Below are 15,636 nucleotides of genomic sequence, written 5' to 3'. Positions count from 1 at the left end.
GAAGTGATTATACATGAATATTCTTTCAAGAAACTCCATTTATGAAATTCTTTTTTTTTAAGTAGGCTTCATGCCCGATATGGGGCTTGAACTCATGGCCCTGAGATCAAGACCTGAGCTGAGATCAAGAGTCAGATGCTCAACTGACTGAGCCACTCAAGCACCCCTCAAAAAACTGCATTTAGAAGGGAAGGATAGAGTGGCATCCGGAGGTGTCCTAGGAACAGACCTTTTTCCCCTTTGAGTCTGAGAGATGTTTGAGCCTTGTGGTAGACAGAAAAAGCCAAGAGAGGGAAATTTTTGAAATATGGGAAGAAGAGGATAATTATATAATGGGAAAGCCCTGGAGTCCTTAATTTTCTTGATGAGGTGGATTGTGAGGTTGTTATTTGAGAGTAAGAAGGATTGGCTTGACTGGGATCTTCAGAGCAATGTTCAGAAATTTAATTAAAGGGCTCTAACCATATTTTATATCTGTTGGGGGCAGTAGGGTCATTCTTGCTAATTTTTTTGAGATATAATTGACGCATCAAAAGTGTACAATTCAGTGGTTCTAGTGTTTTTGCAGAGTTGTGTACCCATCACCATTATCCAATGGCAGAACATATTCATCATCCCAAAGAGACTCTGTCCCCACTAGCAGTCACTGTCCACCCTCCTGACACCCTCTGTCCTCCAGCACACACCTACCCCTCTCCCCTGTCCGGGGCATCCACTGTTCTACTTCTTGTCTCTATGGATTTGCCTATTCTGAACGTTTCATGTAAATGGAATCATGCAGTATGTGGACTTCTGTATCTGACTTTTTTCACTTGGCATAATGTATTCAGGGTTTATCCATTGTTGTAGCATGAGTCAGTACTCATTCTTTTTTTTTTTTTAATTTTTTTTTTAATGTTTATTTATTTTTGAGACTGAGAGAGCAGAACATGAACAGGGGAGGGTCAGAAAGAGAGGGAGACACAGAATCCGAAGAAGGCTCCAGGCTCTGAGGTGTCAGCACAGAGCCCAACGCGGGGCTCGAACTCACACACCATGAGATCATGACCTGAGCCAAAGTCAGAGGTTCAACCAACTGAGCCACCCAGGCGCCCCAGTACTCATTCTTTTTTAAAGTAGAATAGTATTACACGATATGGATATGCTGCATGTGTTTACCTATTCATTAGTTGATGGGCATTTGGCTTGTTTCTACTTTTTTAGCTGTTTTGAATACTGCTATGAACGTTTATGTATATAACTTTTTGTGTGGATGTATATTTTTACTTCTTTTGGGTATGTGTGTATGTATATATATGATATATATATGTACATATATACATACATGTTTGTACATACACACATATATACTACACACACGCACATAGAAGCGGAATTGCTGGGTCATATAGTAATTCTGACTTTTGAGGAACTCCTAAATTGTTTTCCAAAGTGACTGCACCATTTTACATTCCCACCAACCATGTATGAAAGTTTTTCTCCATGTCCTTCCTTGCCAATACTTGTTTTATCTTTTTGATTATTACTATCCTAGTGTGTGTGAAGTAGTACCTCATTGTGGTTTTGATTTGCATTTCTCCAGTATCTAATGATGTTGAACATCTTTTCATGTGTTTATTGGTCATTTGTATATCTTTGGAGAGATTTCTATTCAAATCATCATTGTTTTAAAAATTGGGTTGTCTTTTTATTATTGAGCTGTTGGAGTTCTTTATATATTCTGGATACCAGTCCCTTATCAGATAAATGATTTGCAAACATTTTCTTGATTTCTGTGGGTTGCCTTTTCATTTTATTAATGGTGTCTTTTGAAGCACACATTTTTTTTCTAAGATTTTAAGTCATCTCTACACCCAATGTGAGGCTTGAACTCACAACCCCGAGATTAAGACTTGTATGCTCCACCGAGTGAGTCAGCCATGCACCCCTGAAGCATAAAACTTTTTCATTTTGATATGGTCCAATGTATCTGTTTTTTTTTTTTTTCTTTAGTTGCTTGTGCTTTTGATATCATATGTAAGGAATCATTACCTTACTCAAGGTCACATGGATTTATGTCTATATGTTTTAAGAGTTTTATAGTTTTAGACCTTGTATTTAGGTCTTTGGTCTGTTTGGAGTTAATTTTTGAATGTGATGTGAAGTAAAGGTTCCATTTTATTCTTCTGCATATGGATATCCAGTTGTCCCAGTACCACTTATTGAAAAGACTGTTCTTTCCCCACTGGATTTTCTTGGCACCCTTGTTGAAAATCAATTGCCTATTGAATTTAAGGATAAGATACAATAAGCTCTTTAGGAATGTGACTGGTAGGTAAAGGGAAGTACATTTACACTTCTGAGTAGTATATGTGGTTTGAAAATTATTAATAATTTTCTGGAGAATTAGAGAACAGATTAATAAATGGGCAAGTCAGAATTATTTTATTCACACTGAGAATGATACATTTCCTCAGATGCAACATGAGTTATGTAAAGGGAGTATCCCAGATCCTGCCTGTCTTTCACTGTGATGTCATTGAGGAACGAGCCATAGTTGATTTATGCATTGAAGAAAGACTTGTTTCAAATGATTGTTCACTTGTACAGGGTGACTAATTTGCTGGCTGAGTAAGCTGAATTGTCAGCTGTTAATATTTTAATATTCATCTTGAGGAACTTGACCTAGAAGAGGATCCTGTTTGGGAAATACTATGGGATCTTTAATGTTAGTGGAGTAAATTTCCTTTTTTTAAGGACTGATGGATACATCAAAGCATTCATGGCTCTAAGTATGATAAAACTCAATTAGTCATGACATAAACTTATAGTATTACTTAACTATAAGATCATTCTGGTTTTTTATTGGTTTTCAGACATAGTACTAATTAAATCCCAATCTCATTATTATAGACTTTGCTAGGTATAAACTGTTGTCCATGTGTTACTTATTATAATAGTGGTGAGTATTTAGTGCCTTTTTTTTTTTATTGTGGTAAGTATATATAACAAAATTTACCATCTTAAACCATTTTTAAGGGTGAAGTTTAGCGGCATTAAGTTGTTGTGCAACCATCACCACTATCCACCCCTAGAACGTTTTTATCTTCTAAAACTGAAACTCTGTATCCATGAAACTCTTCTGTTGACTCTTAAGCCCAGCCCCTGGCATCTACCATCTTACTTCCTATCTCTATGAATTTGATTACTCTAGGTACCTCTTATAAGTGGAATCATATAGTATTTGAGCTGTTACAACCAGTATATCTCATTTGGCATAATGTCTTCAAGGTTCATCCATGTTTTAGCAGAATTTCATTACTTTTTAAGGTTGAGTAATATTACATTGAATTACACCACATTTTGTTTTTCCATTCATTCATTGATGGGCACTTAGATTGTTTCTACCTTTTGGGTATTGTGACTACTGCTGTGCACATGGGTATACTTTAATGCAGTTTTTGCAAAGGCAGCTCATAGAAGTTAGGTCCTTATCTTTAAAAAACAATTTTTTTTTTTTTACATTGTATTTATTTTTGATAGAGAGAGACAGAGCACAAGTGGGGGAGGGGCAGAGAGAGAGGGAGGCACAGAATCCAGGCAGGCTCCAGGCTCCGAGCTGGAGCACAGAGACTGACGCGGGGCTCAAACTCACAAACCGTGAGATCATGACCTGAGCCAAAGTCGGACGCTTAACTGACTGAGCCACCCAGGTGCCCCAGGTCCTTATCTTTTTAATCTAAGTATTGCTCCAAACTAAGAGGAAGCTGCTTATCTTTTGAATTTTTGGTAGTTGTTTTAAAATTTTTTTTTAATTTTTAAAATTCACATTAAAGTTAGGGCCTAAATTTGTTACTGTTATTTAACTACTACTTACTTTCTAAGCAGTATAGATCAAGAAGTCTTAAATGGAGAACATATCATATTTAGAATCTTGTTGCAATATAATTGAATTCAACCAACTAGTAGCATTTGATGGTACTCTAGCTATAGCATTTTATATTAAATGTTTTTCATATATCTGATCCTTAAACTCTCTTCAGATCTCACAGATTTTATTTGCTTGTGTGTGTGTCCTAGATGTTCCACCCATATTCTAAACAGTCTTGTGAAAAGCCTTGTCTTAATATCTATTCATCAGTCAACAGAATTGGAGTGGGAATTTTGTTTGATTAAAAACTGAGCTAATGAGGGGTGTCTGGGTGGCTCAGTCGGTTGAGCTTCCAACTTTGGCTCAGGTCATGATCTCGTGGTTTGTGAGTTTGAGCCCCACATTGGGCTCTGTGTTGATAGCTTGGAGCCTGGCGCCTGCTTCAGATTCTATGTCTCCCTCTCTCTGCCCTTCCCCTGTTTGCATTCTGTCTGTCTCTCTCAAAAATAAATAAACATTAAAAAAAAAAAAAACTGAAGTAATGAAGTAAAGATAGTTGTGAATATTTTAAAGGCCACCTTTCATGAGTGTTCGATGTAGGGACATTTCTAAGTGTTGCAGTCTTCAGGACAGAATGAATTTAGGTTGGATATTAGTTATTAGGTGATTCTGTGTATTATATAGGATTTTCCAGGCGTTGGTTCCTTCATGATGTCATTAATGCTCCCAAATTATTAGTTGTATCTACCGAAGTCATGAAGAAGAGGCAGAGAAGGGAGGAGCTATGAAGAGAATAAGGAAAAAGTATACAAATGTTGAAGGAAAATGTTTGGATCCCTTCTCAATTCAAGATCATTTAAAATGATGGCAGAGCACTTAGTGAGAAAATATTGGATTTACAGTTTTTCAGGCATGCATTCTAATGTGTACTTTTGCATGCAAAACTATACACACAGCTCCTTTGCTCAGACCAAACACTCTTGCAAGACACTAATAACTAATTTTGTGGTGGGTGGTGAGACAGTAGATTCTGAGTCACAGCACAGTTTCCGGAGGGTTGATAATGCATTTGTGTATAATACAGATTTGACTGTGAGGGGCCAGCCAATACAATGTGGTCAGACACCATTAAGAAGTGGTGTTAACAAAGTATGATGATTATAAACTTTCTTGAGCTCTGGGCCTATAGACTTTAGTGTCAGTTGACCACAGTGGAACACTTGCTGCTTTGGGATTAGTCTTCCACACCTAACTCTGTAGTTTTCCTTTCAGTTTTCTTTGCCTAAAAAAATGTGTTGGCTAAAAGAAAGACTGCTAAATTTTTTTATACTTCTAGAATACATTTTTGAGAACAAATGTAGAATAACCAATATAAGTAAAATTGTGTCAGGTACAGGGAGGGAATTTTTTGTTTTGCTTTTTTTTTTTTTTTAAATTTGTCTCAGTTATGTAAGTTAAAATGTAAAAAATAAATGACCTTTCCTGGGAGTGGAAATACTTCTAAGTTATAATGAGATGACATTGACATTTGGCCAAGGTTCTTTGGGAAATACAAAATAGCTCCAGGGCAGTGCAGCTCCTTTCCTTAGGGTTTATCTTTTGGTAATGGCAATAAGACAAACAAATAGTTTCATACTTTGGGTCAGAAAGATATAAAAAAATATAAAAATATGAGAACATAAACATGCCGTGGCCTATACTTACAAAAAAATAGCTTTATTGAGATATAATTCACATATACAATTCAACCAATTTAGTGGTTTGTATTATGTGCAGTTATCAGCATAATCAATTGTAATATATCTTCATACCCCAGAAGAAAACTATACCCATGTAACAGCATGGTTACCATAGTTAGTGATACTGTATTGCATATTTGAAAGTTGCTAAGAGAGTAGATCTTAAGAATTCTCATAATGAAAAAAGTTTTTTTGTAATTGCATATGGTGACAGATGTTAATTAGACTTATGTGGTGAGCATTTTGCAGTATACACAAATATGGAATCATTTTACATGTTTTATACCTGGAACTAATACAATGTTATATGTCAATTATACCTCAATTTAAAAAAACCCTGTCATACCCATTAGCAGTCACTCCACAGCCATAGGAATAACTAGTCTGTTTTCTGTGTCTTGTTTGCCTATTCTGGACATTTCAAATGAGTAGAATCATATAACATGTGGTATTTTGTAACTGACTTTTTTCAGTTCACACAAGCTTTGTTCATGTCGTGTAGTATGTATCAGTACCTTATTCCTTTTAATTGCCAAATAATGTTCCATTTTATGGATATAATAAATTTATCCATTTATTAGTTAATGGACATTTGGCTTGTTCCACTTTTTGGCTGTTATGAATAGCCAAATACTAGGGTTATGAACATTTATGCACAAGCTTTTGTGTGGACCTAGATTGTCATTTCTCTTGAATATATATGTAGGAGTAGAATTACTGGGGACCAGCTCTGTGTTTAACCTTTTGAGGAGCTGCCAGACTGTTTTCCAAAGTAACTGCACCATTTTATATTCCCATCAGTGATGTATGAGGATTCCATTTTCTCCACATCCTCATTAACACTTGTTATTATCTATCTTTTTGACTATAGTTATGCTAGTGGGTGTGAAGTGGTATCTCATTGTACTTCTGATTTACATTTCCTAATGTGTAATCTGTTGAGTATCTTTTCTGCTTATTGGCCATTTTTGTATCTTTTTTTGAGAGATATCTGTTCAGATCATTGCCCATTTAAAAGTTGGATTATTTGTCTATTATTGAGTTGTAAGAGTTCTTTATATTTTCTGATGTAAGCCCCTTATTAGATATATAATTTACAAATATTTGTTCAATTCTGTGGGTTGTCTTTTTACTCTTTTGATGGCGTACATTGAAGTACAAAGGTTTTTCATATTGATGCTGTCCAGTTTATCTGTTTTCTTCTTTTGTGTTTGTGCTTTTGGTGTCTAAGAAACTATTACCTAACCCAACATCATGTGCATTTACTCATGTTTTTTTTTTTCTTATGAGTTTTATAGTTTTAGCTCTTACATATTTATTTCTATGATCTGTTGGAATTAGTTTTTGTGTATGGTGTTCATTTTTGTGTGTGTGGATATCCAGTTGTCCCACCACCATTTGCTGGAAAGACTGTAGTTTCCCCACTGGATTGTCTTGTCAAAATCAGTTGGCCATAAATATGACAAGTCTATTTCAGGACTGTCTATTCCCTTAATCTACATGTCTGTCCTTCTGTCCTTATAGTAGCACTGCACTGTCTTGATTACTATAGCTTTCTAGTTAAGTTTGACATTGGTGAATGTCGTCTTTCTATTTTGTTTTTTTTCAAGAGTATTTGGCTATTCCTGGTTGTATGCATTTCTATATAGATTTAGGATTACCTTGGTAATTTTTGTTTAAAAAAAAAAATCTAACAAACTAACTGGGATTTTGATAGGGATTATCTTGAATTTTGTAGACCAGTTTGGGATATATTGTCATCTTAATAGTATTAAGTCTCTCAGTTAATGAATGTAAAATAATTTTCTATGTATTTAAGTCTTGAATTTCAACAGTGTTTTGGAATTTTCATTGTACAAGTCTTACACTTTTTTTTTTCTTTTAGAAAGAGAGAGTGCAGGTGTGGGAGAGGGGTGGAGGGAGAGAGAGAGAATCCTAAGCAGGCTCCATGCTCAGCTCAGAGCCCTATGTGGGGCTCAATCCCATGTCTCTGGGATCATAATCTAAGCTGAAACCAAGAGTTGGACTCTCAACCAACTGAGCCTCCCAGGTGTCCCGGTCTTGCACTTCTTTTAAATTTATTCTTTTACATTCTATTTTATATTCTTTTAATACTTTTCAAAAGTATTTAAATCTTTTTGATGTCATTATAAATGAAATTGTTTTCTTGTTTCTGTTTTTTTTTTTTTTAATTGCTGGTGTATAGAAACACAACTGCTTTTTGTATACGGTATTGATCTTGTATCCTACAACTTTGCAAAACTTGTTTATTCTAATAGTTTTAAAATGGGTTCCTTAGGATTTTCTTTTTTTAATTTAATTAATTTATTTAGAGAGAGAGAGAGTGCGTGTGGGAAGAGGGGGTAAAGGGAGAGAGAGAGAGGGAGGGAGAATCTTAAGCAGGCTCCATGCTCAGCAAAGAGCCCAACACAGGGCTCCATCCCATGACCCTGGGATCATGACCTGAGCCAAAATCAAGAGTCCTCTTCTCAACTGACTGAGGTACCCAGGCACCCCTGATTCCTTAAGATTTTCTGTCTATAAGACCATATCATCACAAGTAGAGATAGTTTCACTTCTTTCTTTCCAATCTGGATCCTTTTTGTTTATCTTGCCTAACTGCCCTGACCAGAACTTCTAGAACAATGTTGAACAGAAGTTGCAGTTATAGAATATCCTTTTCTTATTCCTGATGTTAGTCTTTCACCATCAAATACGGTATTAACTTCAGGCTTTTGTAGATGTCCCTTATCAGGTTGAGAGGTTCCCTTCTATTTCTAGTTTGTTGAGTGTAAAGAGTGTTGGATTTTTGTCAAATGATTTTTTCTGAAATAAACTACTTTAAAAATGACTATTTTCTCTGTTTTTTTTTTCTTTTTTCATCTGCAGAAATTGACTTGCATACCAAATGTGTGGTGGATGTAGATGCAAACAAGGTTATTCTTAGTCCTGTAAATACTAATCTTTCCAAAGGAGATGCCCGGTAAGTTAAGAAACAGTGTTATGTTAAATGGATTTTTATTATTTATTTAAAACAATTTTTAGTGTTTATTCTTGAGAGAGAGAGAGAGAGAGAGAGAGAGAGAGAGAGACAGAGCATGAGTGGGGGAGGGTTAGAAAGAGAGGGAGACATAGAATTTGAAGCCATCTCCAGGCTTTGAGCCATCAGCACAGAGCCTGACGTGGGGCTTAAACCCATGAATGGCGAGATCATGACCTGAGCTGAAGTCAGACACTTAACCAACTGAACCACCCGGGTGCCCCTGTTCATGGATTTTTAAATGACTGAAAGCAACAATGGCTGCTGAGTTGAGTTCAGCTTAGCAGATAACAAATGCCTAATGACTATGTAGAGACATGTAGCTGTCAAGTCAAAGAGGAAAGGTCTATAATATGGAATGATTACGTGTTAGACTGAGTGTTGTAGATAGCAGTTGTACCAGAAGCTCAGAGAAGAGAACTTTAGGTAAGATGGTAGAGTAACTGAGGAAGCCTTGAAGGAGATGATATTGGCTAAAGGATTAGTAAGATGTAAATGGGAAGAAGTAGAGTAGAAGAGAAGGCCTTTAGGTTGTTCTTCAGCTTGGGCTGTTTTTACTTCTGCCACTTTGAATCCTGTCTGTCAGTTAGAGCCCATTTCAAGTGTTACTTCTTCCTGAAGGCATTGCTGCATCCCTCAGTGATTCCTCCCCTCTAAATCCCTGTAAACTATAATGTGTACTACCTAACTGGATTATTATACATTGTTTTAGATTGTTACTTGTAGCTCAATGGTGGATTGTAAGGTGTTGGAGGGAAGGGACTGTCTGTCAAGGGTTGAAGATGAATCACTTCCAGATTTGGATGACAGTATAAACAAAAAAGCAAGAAAGTGTTAAGAAAGCGAATTTGGGGAAGAAGCAAGAGATTTATTTGGTTTTTCTGAGCAAGTGCAGGGAAGTCAATTTAATAAAATAAGGTATGATCAGATTACAGAAGATCTTGAAAGAAGATAAGGAAATTTGACCTTTATTTTTATGGGTAAGATGTCATCTTTGACAGTTTTTAAACACTGTGTTTAAGCAGGTAGATTAGGAAAAGTTGGTAATTGGTCATATAGAGAATGGTTCCAAGTGGGGAAAGACTGGCTTTTCATAGAGATCAGCTTTAGTCAGAGTGAAGAACATAAATTAAACAGTGCCTTCCATGGTGCTTAGCATGAAGTAGATACTTAAATTTGTAGAGAAAATGTTGTATGTGGAAATATACACAGAAGGCATTGCATAAATGTTCTTTCACACTTGATCTTAGCCAAAAGGCCGAGAAGTGATCCATAAATGTTCTTTCAGATTCTTTGAGTTGAAAGAGCACTGAACTTAGTGTCAGAAAATCTTAAATTGAGTCCCTACTTAACCATGATATTTTTAACTATTAAGTAGCTACTAAATTAGTAGCTAGTTATTTTTTACTTTTTTTGAGCCTCATCTGTATGGCGTATGCCTTACCTATCTAATAGAAGTCTTTTCTGAAGATCAAATTAGTGATTGTTAAAGTACTTTGTAAAGTGTTCTGTAATTGTCCAGGTTTATTGTCATTGATGTAGAAAAATTGTTTTAAGTTTATTTATTTGTTTTGAGAGGGAGAGGGAGAGAGTACAAGCAGGAGAGGGGCAGAGAGAGAGGGAGACAGAGAATCCCAAGCAGGCTCTACACTGTCAGCACAGAACTGGATACAGGGTTTGAACTCACAAACCGTGAGATTATAACCTGAGCTGAAATCAAGAGTGGGATGCTTAACGGACTGAGCTACCCAGGCACCCCAACATAGATTTTGTAAGCATCACTAGGATATGGGTACTATTAGATAGGATGTTATTAGGGTGTGAAGGGTATAGATGTGTCAAAAATAATGCTAGAATTTTGAGCTTGCTAACTGAATGACCTATTGTCCTAAGTATTAATTGAGGTCATTAATACTGGAGGCTGTTTATTGCTCTTAGAATTCTCAATCTGGAGATTGTTGCTTTATTTGAAAATGTGGGTACCTCGGAACAAACATGGAGGCAATATCCTATGGTAGGAAGAGTATAGGCTTTACCTATAGGCTGACATGGATTCGAATTCTGGCTTTGCCATTTGGTAGATGGTTACCCACCTGTGATCCTTATTTATAAAGTGTTTTAGTTTCTTATTGCTGCATAACCAGTTACTTTTAATAGCTTAGTGGCTTAAGAAACAATAATCATTTATTATCTTATGGTTTCCTGTAGGTCAGGAATTCAGACAGGACAAAGCAGGGAGGGCTTGTCTCTGCTCCATGCTGTCTGGGGTGTAGCTGGAAGACTTGAAAGCTGGGTATGGGAATCATCTGGAAAAGGCCCAGTCACCCAGGTCTGGTGGTTAATGCTGCCTATTGGCTTGAGTGTAGCTGGGGTGGTAGGCAGAATACCTACTCACAATCTGGTGGCAAGTGTCCTGAGAGAGTGAGAAAGCCAGGTGGAAATAGTATTGGCTTTTATGTCCTAACCTTGGGAGTCACACAGTATCTTCTGTCCCACTTATTTACTCAGGCTGATATAAAGATCTAAACAGTTTCCAGAAGAGGAGGCATAAACTCATCTTTTTTTTAATGTTTATTTACTTTTGAGAGAGAGAGACAGAATGCGAGTGGGGGAGGGGCAGAGAAAGAGGAAGACACAGAATCCGCAGCAGGCTCCAGGCTCTGAGCTGTCAGCACAAGGCCAATGTGAGACTCAAACTCACAGACTGCAAGGTCATAACCTGAGCTGAAGTTGGACCCTCAACCAACTGAGTCACCTAGGCGCCCTTTAAATTTTTTTTTTTTAATGTTTATTTATTTTTGAGAGAGAGAGAGAGAGAGAACATAGACTAATCTTTTAATGGAGGAACATCAGTGTCACATGAGAAAAGCCTTTGGGTTGGGATATGTATTGTTGTGGCTGTCTTTGGAAAACACCGTCTCCCACAAGTGTGTAATAGTATCTACGTGATAAAGTTGTTGTGAGAAAAACATGACAATATAAAAGCTGAAAAATGTTTTCTTTCCTTTTGAGATCTTTAAATCTTAGGGGTTTCTGAAAGAATCAAGTAGCTTTTCTTGGTTTCACAGAATATCTTGGATGGCTCTTTTTTTCCATGTGCTGAAAATACAAGTCGAATATCACTCAGTGCTATAGAACATTGTAAAAAAAGTTTTTTTTTTTTTAAATGACAGCTGCCAGTAAGGTTGATATGTAATGGTTTTTGATGAAGGAAAGTTAAGCACAGACTTAAAAAACAGCTTTTTAAAAAAAGCTTATTTATTTAAGTAATCTCTATACCTAACGTAGGGCTCGAACCCACTACTCCAAGATCAAGCATACATGTTCTTCCTTCTGAGCCAGCCAGACACCCATTAAAAAACAGCTTTTTATTGACATATGTAATATACATATAGTGAAGTATACATGGCTTCATAATTTTCATAAGTTGAATACACTCCTTTAAGTGGCACCCAGAGAAAAAACAAGAACATTGCTGGGATGCCAGCTGGTTCAATCTGAAGAGCATGTGACTCTTGAGCTCAGGGTTGTGAGTTCAAGCCCCATGTTGAGTGTAGAGGTAACTAAAAGAAAATAAACTTAAAGAAAAAAAAACAACCAAGAACATTGCTAGTAAAACAAAAGATTGTCTCTGGGTGCCTGGTTGAGCATTTGACTCTTGATCTTGGCTCTGGTCATGATCTCTCGGTTCACGAGATTGAGCCCTGCATCTGGCTCTGCACCGACAACGTGGGGACTGGTTGGGACTCTGCCTCTTCTCTCTCTGCCCCTTCCCTGCTGTCTCTCTTTCTCTCTCTCTCAGAATAAAGAAATAAACTTAAAAAAAAAAAAAGATTGCTTCTGGAGAAATGCTTTTTCTTTTAATATAATATCAAGGTAAAAAGAGAAAATAGAATTTTGGAATATAGCAGTCTAGTGACATGTGTTGACTTTATTAAATCTGAGGAGTAATTGGAAGGAAAGCATAAATAAAAAGCTATTTTATGTGATGTGTGGTTAATTACAGTCTAGCTTGTAGAATGGCTAATCCATAAAACAACAAGTTATGCTAGCATATTTATAACTAGAGAGCCAGGAATTTGAAGTTAACATGTTAAGTGATTTGAGTCTGTTTAAGGCTCAAGTAGTCAGTTTAGGACTTAAGTTTAGTAGTCAGAAAGACTCAAATTAATATTTTTTCTTTAAAAGCTCTAAAATCCTTGCTTTTAGAATAGTATCCAATTTTATTAATGTAAAATCATGACTAATTTTATATGTATACTTAACTCAAGTTGGTATACTTTGAAAGTGAACATATATACATTTTAAAGTAATGATTTGTATATTTTTCTGATTAATTTTGTGTTAACTTCTGGCAGTTGTATGATTTGATGTTTGTGCTTATTAAAACTAATAGAAGCTATGGTTGAATGGGTAAACTGTTTCCAACATAACAGCTTCATCATGGGGATTTGGGAAATATTTTTTGCTGTGCTAGATACGGAATTTCAAAACTGTTCTATAAAGTAAGATGCTTAAAATTCAGAAAATTGATAACACAAAGCTAGAGAAGAGATTAAGAATGCCAACTTTGGAGCCAGAAATAGTGGATTAAATCTCAGCCTCACCATTTACCATGTGTGTTATGGAGCAGGTTACTTAATTGTCCTCTGCCTCTGTTTATTCACCTATAAAGTAGAGATTACATCAGTACCTGCTTGTAGGTTGTTATGGCAATTTAAACGAGTTAAAATATGTAAAATGGCAGTGCCTGGTATATAATAAACCATATATAAATATTAGCTATTACTTTATTAAAATTTTTTTAATGTTTATTTTTGAGAGAGAGACAGAGACAGAGTGCAAGTAGGGGAGGAGCAGAGAGGGAGACACTGAATCTGAAGCGGGCTCTAGGCTCTGAGCTGTCAGCACAGAGCCCTATGTGGGGCTCGAACTCACAAACAGCAAGATCATGACCTGAGCCGAAGTCAGACGCTTAACTGACTGGGCCACCCAGGCGCCCCTGTTAGCTATTAGTTTAAATATTACTGTTATTATTATGGGCTGTATTTATGGTATATTCAGTGAGATATAATATAACTTCATAAAGGAAATAAAAAATTTTAAAACAAAATATATTCAGTTCAATAATAGAGTATATATGCTTATCAAGAAATTACCTAGTTCTATAAAAATTTCAGCTGTGCAAGGTCAGAAACTTAATTTTATCTAGTTTGCCCAAAGTTGATGGAGCACTTAGGGACTAACATGCCATCTGTTAGAAAGCTATGACCCTTCATTTTATGTTTACAGTGAATAAAATAATTAGTCCCTGCCATCAAGCTTCTCCTTAGTATCAACTAATTTGGGAAACCAGATCAAAACATTGCTTGTGAGCATAGGGTAAGAACAAAAGGACATTTTATCAAATATGGAAAAGATTACGGACGAAGTATTTCTATTTCTACAATACTCAAAACACTAGAGATTATGGGGCGTCTGGGTGGCTTAGTCAGTTAAGCGTCTGACTTTGTCTCAGGTCATGATCTCATGGTTTGTGAGTTTGAGCCCCGTGTCAGGCTCTGTGCTGACAGCTCAGAGCCTGGAGCCTGCTTCAGATTCTGTCTCCCTCTCTCTCTGCCCCTCCCCTGCTCATGCTCTGTGTCTCTCTCTCAAAAATAAAATAAATATTGGGGCGCCTGGGTGGCGCAGTCGGTTAAGCGTCCGACTTCAGCCAGGTCACGATCTCGCGGTCCGTGAGTTCGAGCCCCACGTCGGGCTCTGGGCTGATGGCTCGGAGCCTGGAGCCTGTTTCTGATTCTTTGTCTCCCTCTCTCTCTGCCCTTCCCCCGTTCATGCTCTGTCTCTCTCTGTCCCAAAAATAAATAAACGTTGAAAAAATTAAAAAAAAAATAAATATTAAAAAAACAAAAACAAAAAAACCCACTAGAGACTGATACATTTGCATCCACCAGACCGATCTTTTTCTTGTGTATGGAGGACTGGGTACACACTCACAGATTTGCTCTATGTATTTTCTCATGCGGTGCCACACGGCTTGGACTACTAGTACAATTAACTGTTTTTTTGGAATTTCTTTTTTGCCCTGAATCAGTTTAGTTTTCTAGATTCGTCCTGGGGGTTTTTCAAATCTTCATAAGCACCATGTTCACAGATCATCTTTTAGAGCTAATGACCAATTCATTATCTATTTTTGGTACGTTTTTACAATTATAATTCTCAATGTTTGATTCTTAGCATTTAGGAGCACTTTAAGTTGCAAATAATACCATGGTGTAGAACAGCCTCCTTTTATGTATGTATGTATGTATTTATTTGTTTGTTTATTTATTCAACATCATACTTTTATTTTTTTAAATTTACATGCAAATTAGCATATAGTGCAACAGAGATTTTAGGAGTAGATTCCTTAATGCCCCTTACATGTTTAGCCCATCCCCCCTCCCTCACCCCCTCCAGTAACCCTCTGTTTGTTCTCCATATTTGAGTCTCTTATGCTTTGTCCCCCTCCCTGTTTTTATATTATTTTTGTTTCCCTTCCCTTATGTTCATCTGTTTTGTCTCTTAAAGTCCTCATATGAGTGAAGTCATATGATATTTGTCTTTCTCTGACTGACTAATTTCACTTAGCATAATACCCTCCAGTTCCATCCACGTAGTTGCAAATGGCAAGATTTCATTCTTTTTGATTGCCGAGTAATACTCCATTATATATATATACACCACATTTTCTTTATCTATTCATCCATTGATGGACGTTTGGGCTCTTTCCATGCTTTGGCTATTGTCGATAGTGCTGCTATAAACATGGGGGTGCATGTGTCCCTTCGAACTAGCACACCTGTATCCCTCGGATAAATACCTAGTAGTGCAATTGCTGGGTTGTAGGGTAGTTCTATTTTTAATTTTTTGAGGAACCTCCATACTGTTTTCCAGAGTGGCTGCACCAGCTTGCATTCCCAAGAACAGTCTCCTTTTAAATAACTGAATAAACCTTTAAGCCTTAT

The 15,636-nt window shown here is 36.6% G+C and overlaps 1 protein-coding gene across 2 annotated transcripts in view; it reads left to right on the top strand.

Annotated features, from left to right (window-relative positions):
• KIF13B (kinesin family member 13B) overlaps positions 1-15,636 on the top strand; it is a 203,584-nt gene that overhangs the window by 7,615 nt on the left and 180,333 nt on the right. For both annotated transcript variants that reach the window (XM_047854895.1, XM_047854894.1), the window contains exon 2: positions 8,479-8,572. In XM_047854895.1, coding sequence (XP_047710851.1) covers positions 8,479-8,572 — 94 coding nt within the window. The remainder of the gene's footprint in view (positions 1-8,478; positions 8,573-15,636) is intronic.

This window comes from Prionailurus viverrinus, chromosome B1, assembly GCF_022837055.1.
Source record: "Prionailurus viverrinus isolate Anna chromosome B1, UM_Priviv_1.0, whole genome shotgun sequence".
Taxonomy (NCBI): Eukaryota; Metazoa; Chordata; class Mammalia; order Carnivora; family Felidae; genus Prionailurus; species Prionailurus viverrinus.
Note: the sequence above shows the minus strand (reverse complement) of the source record. Positions and strands in the feature narration are given on the sequence as shown.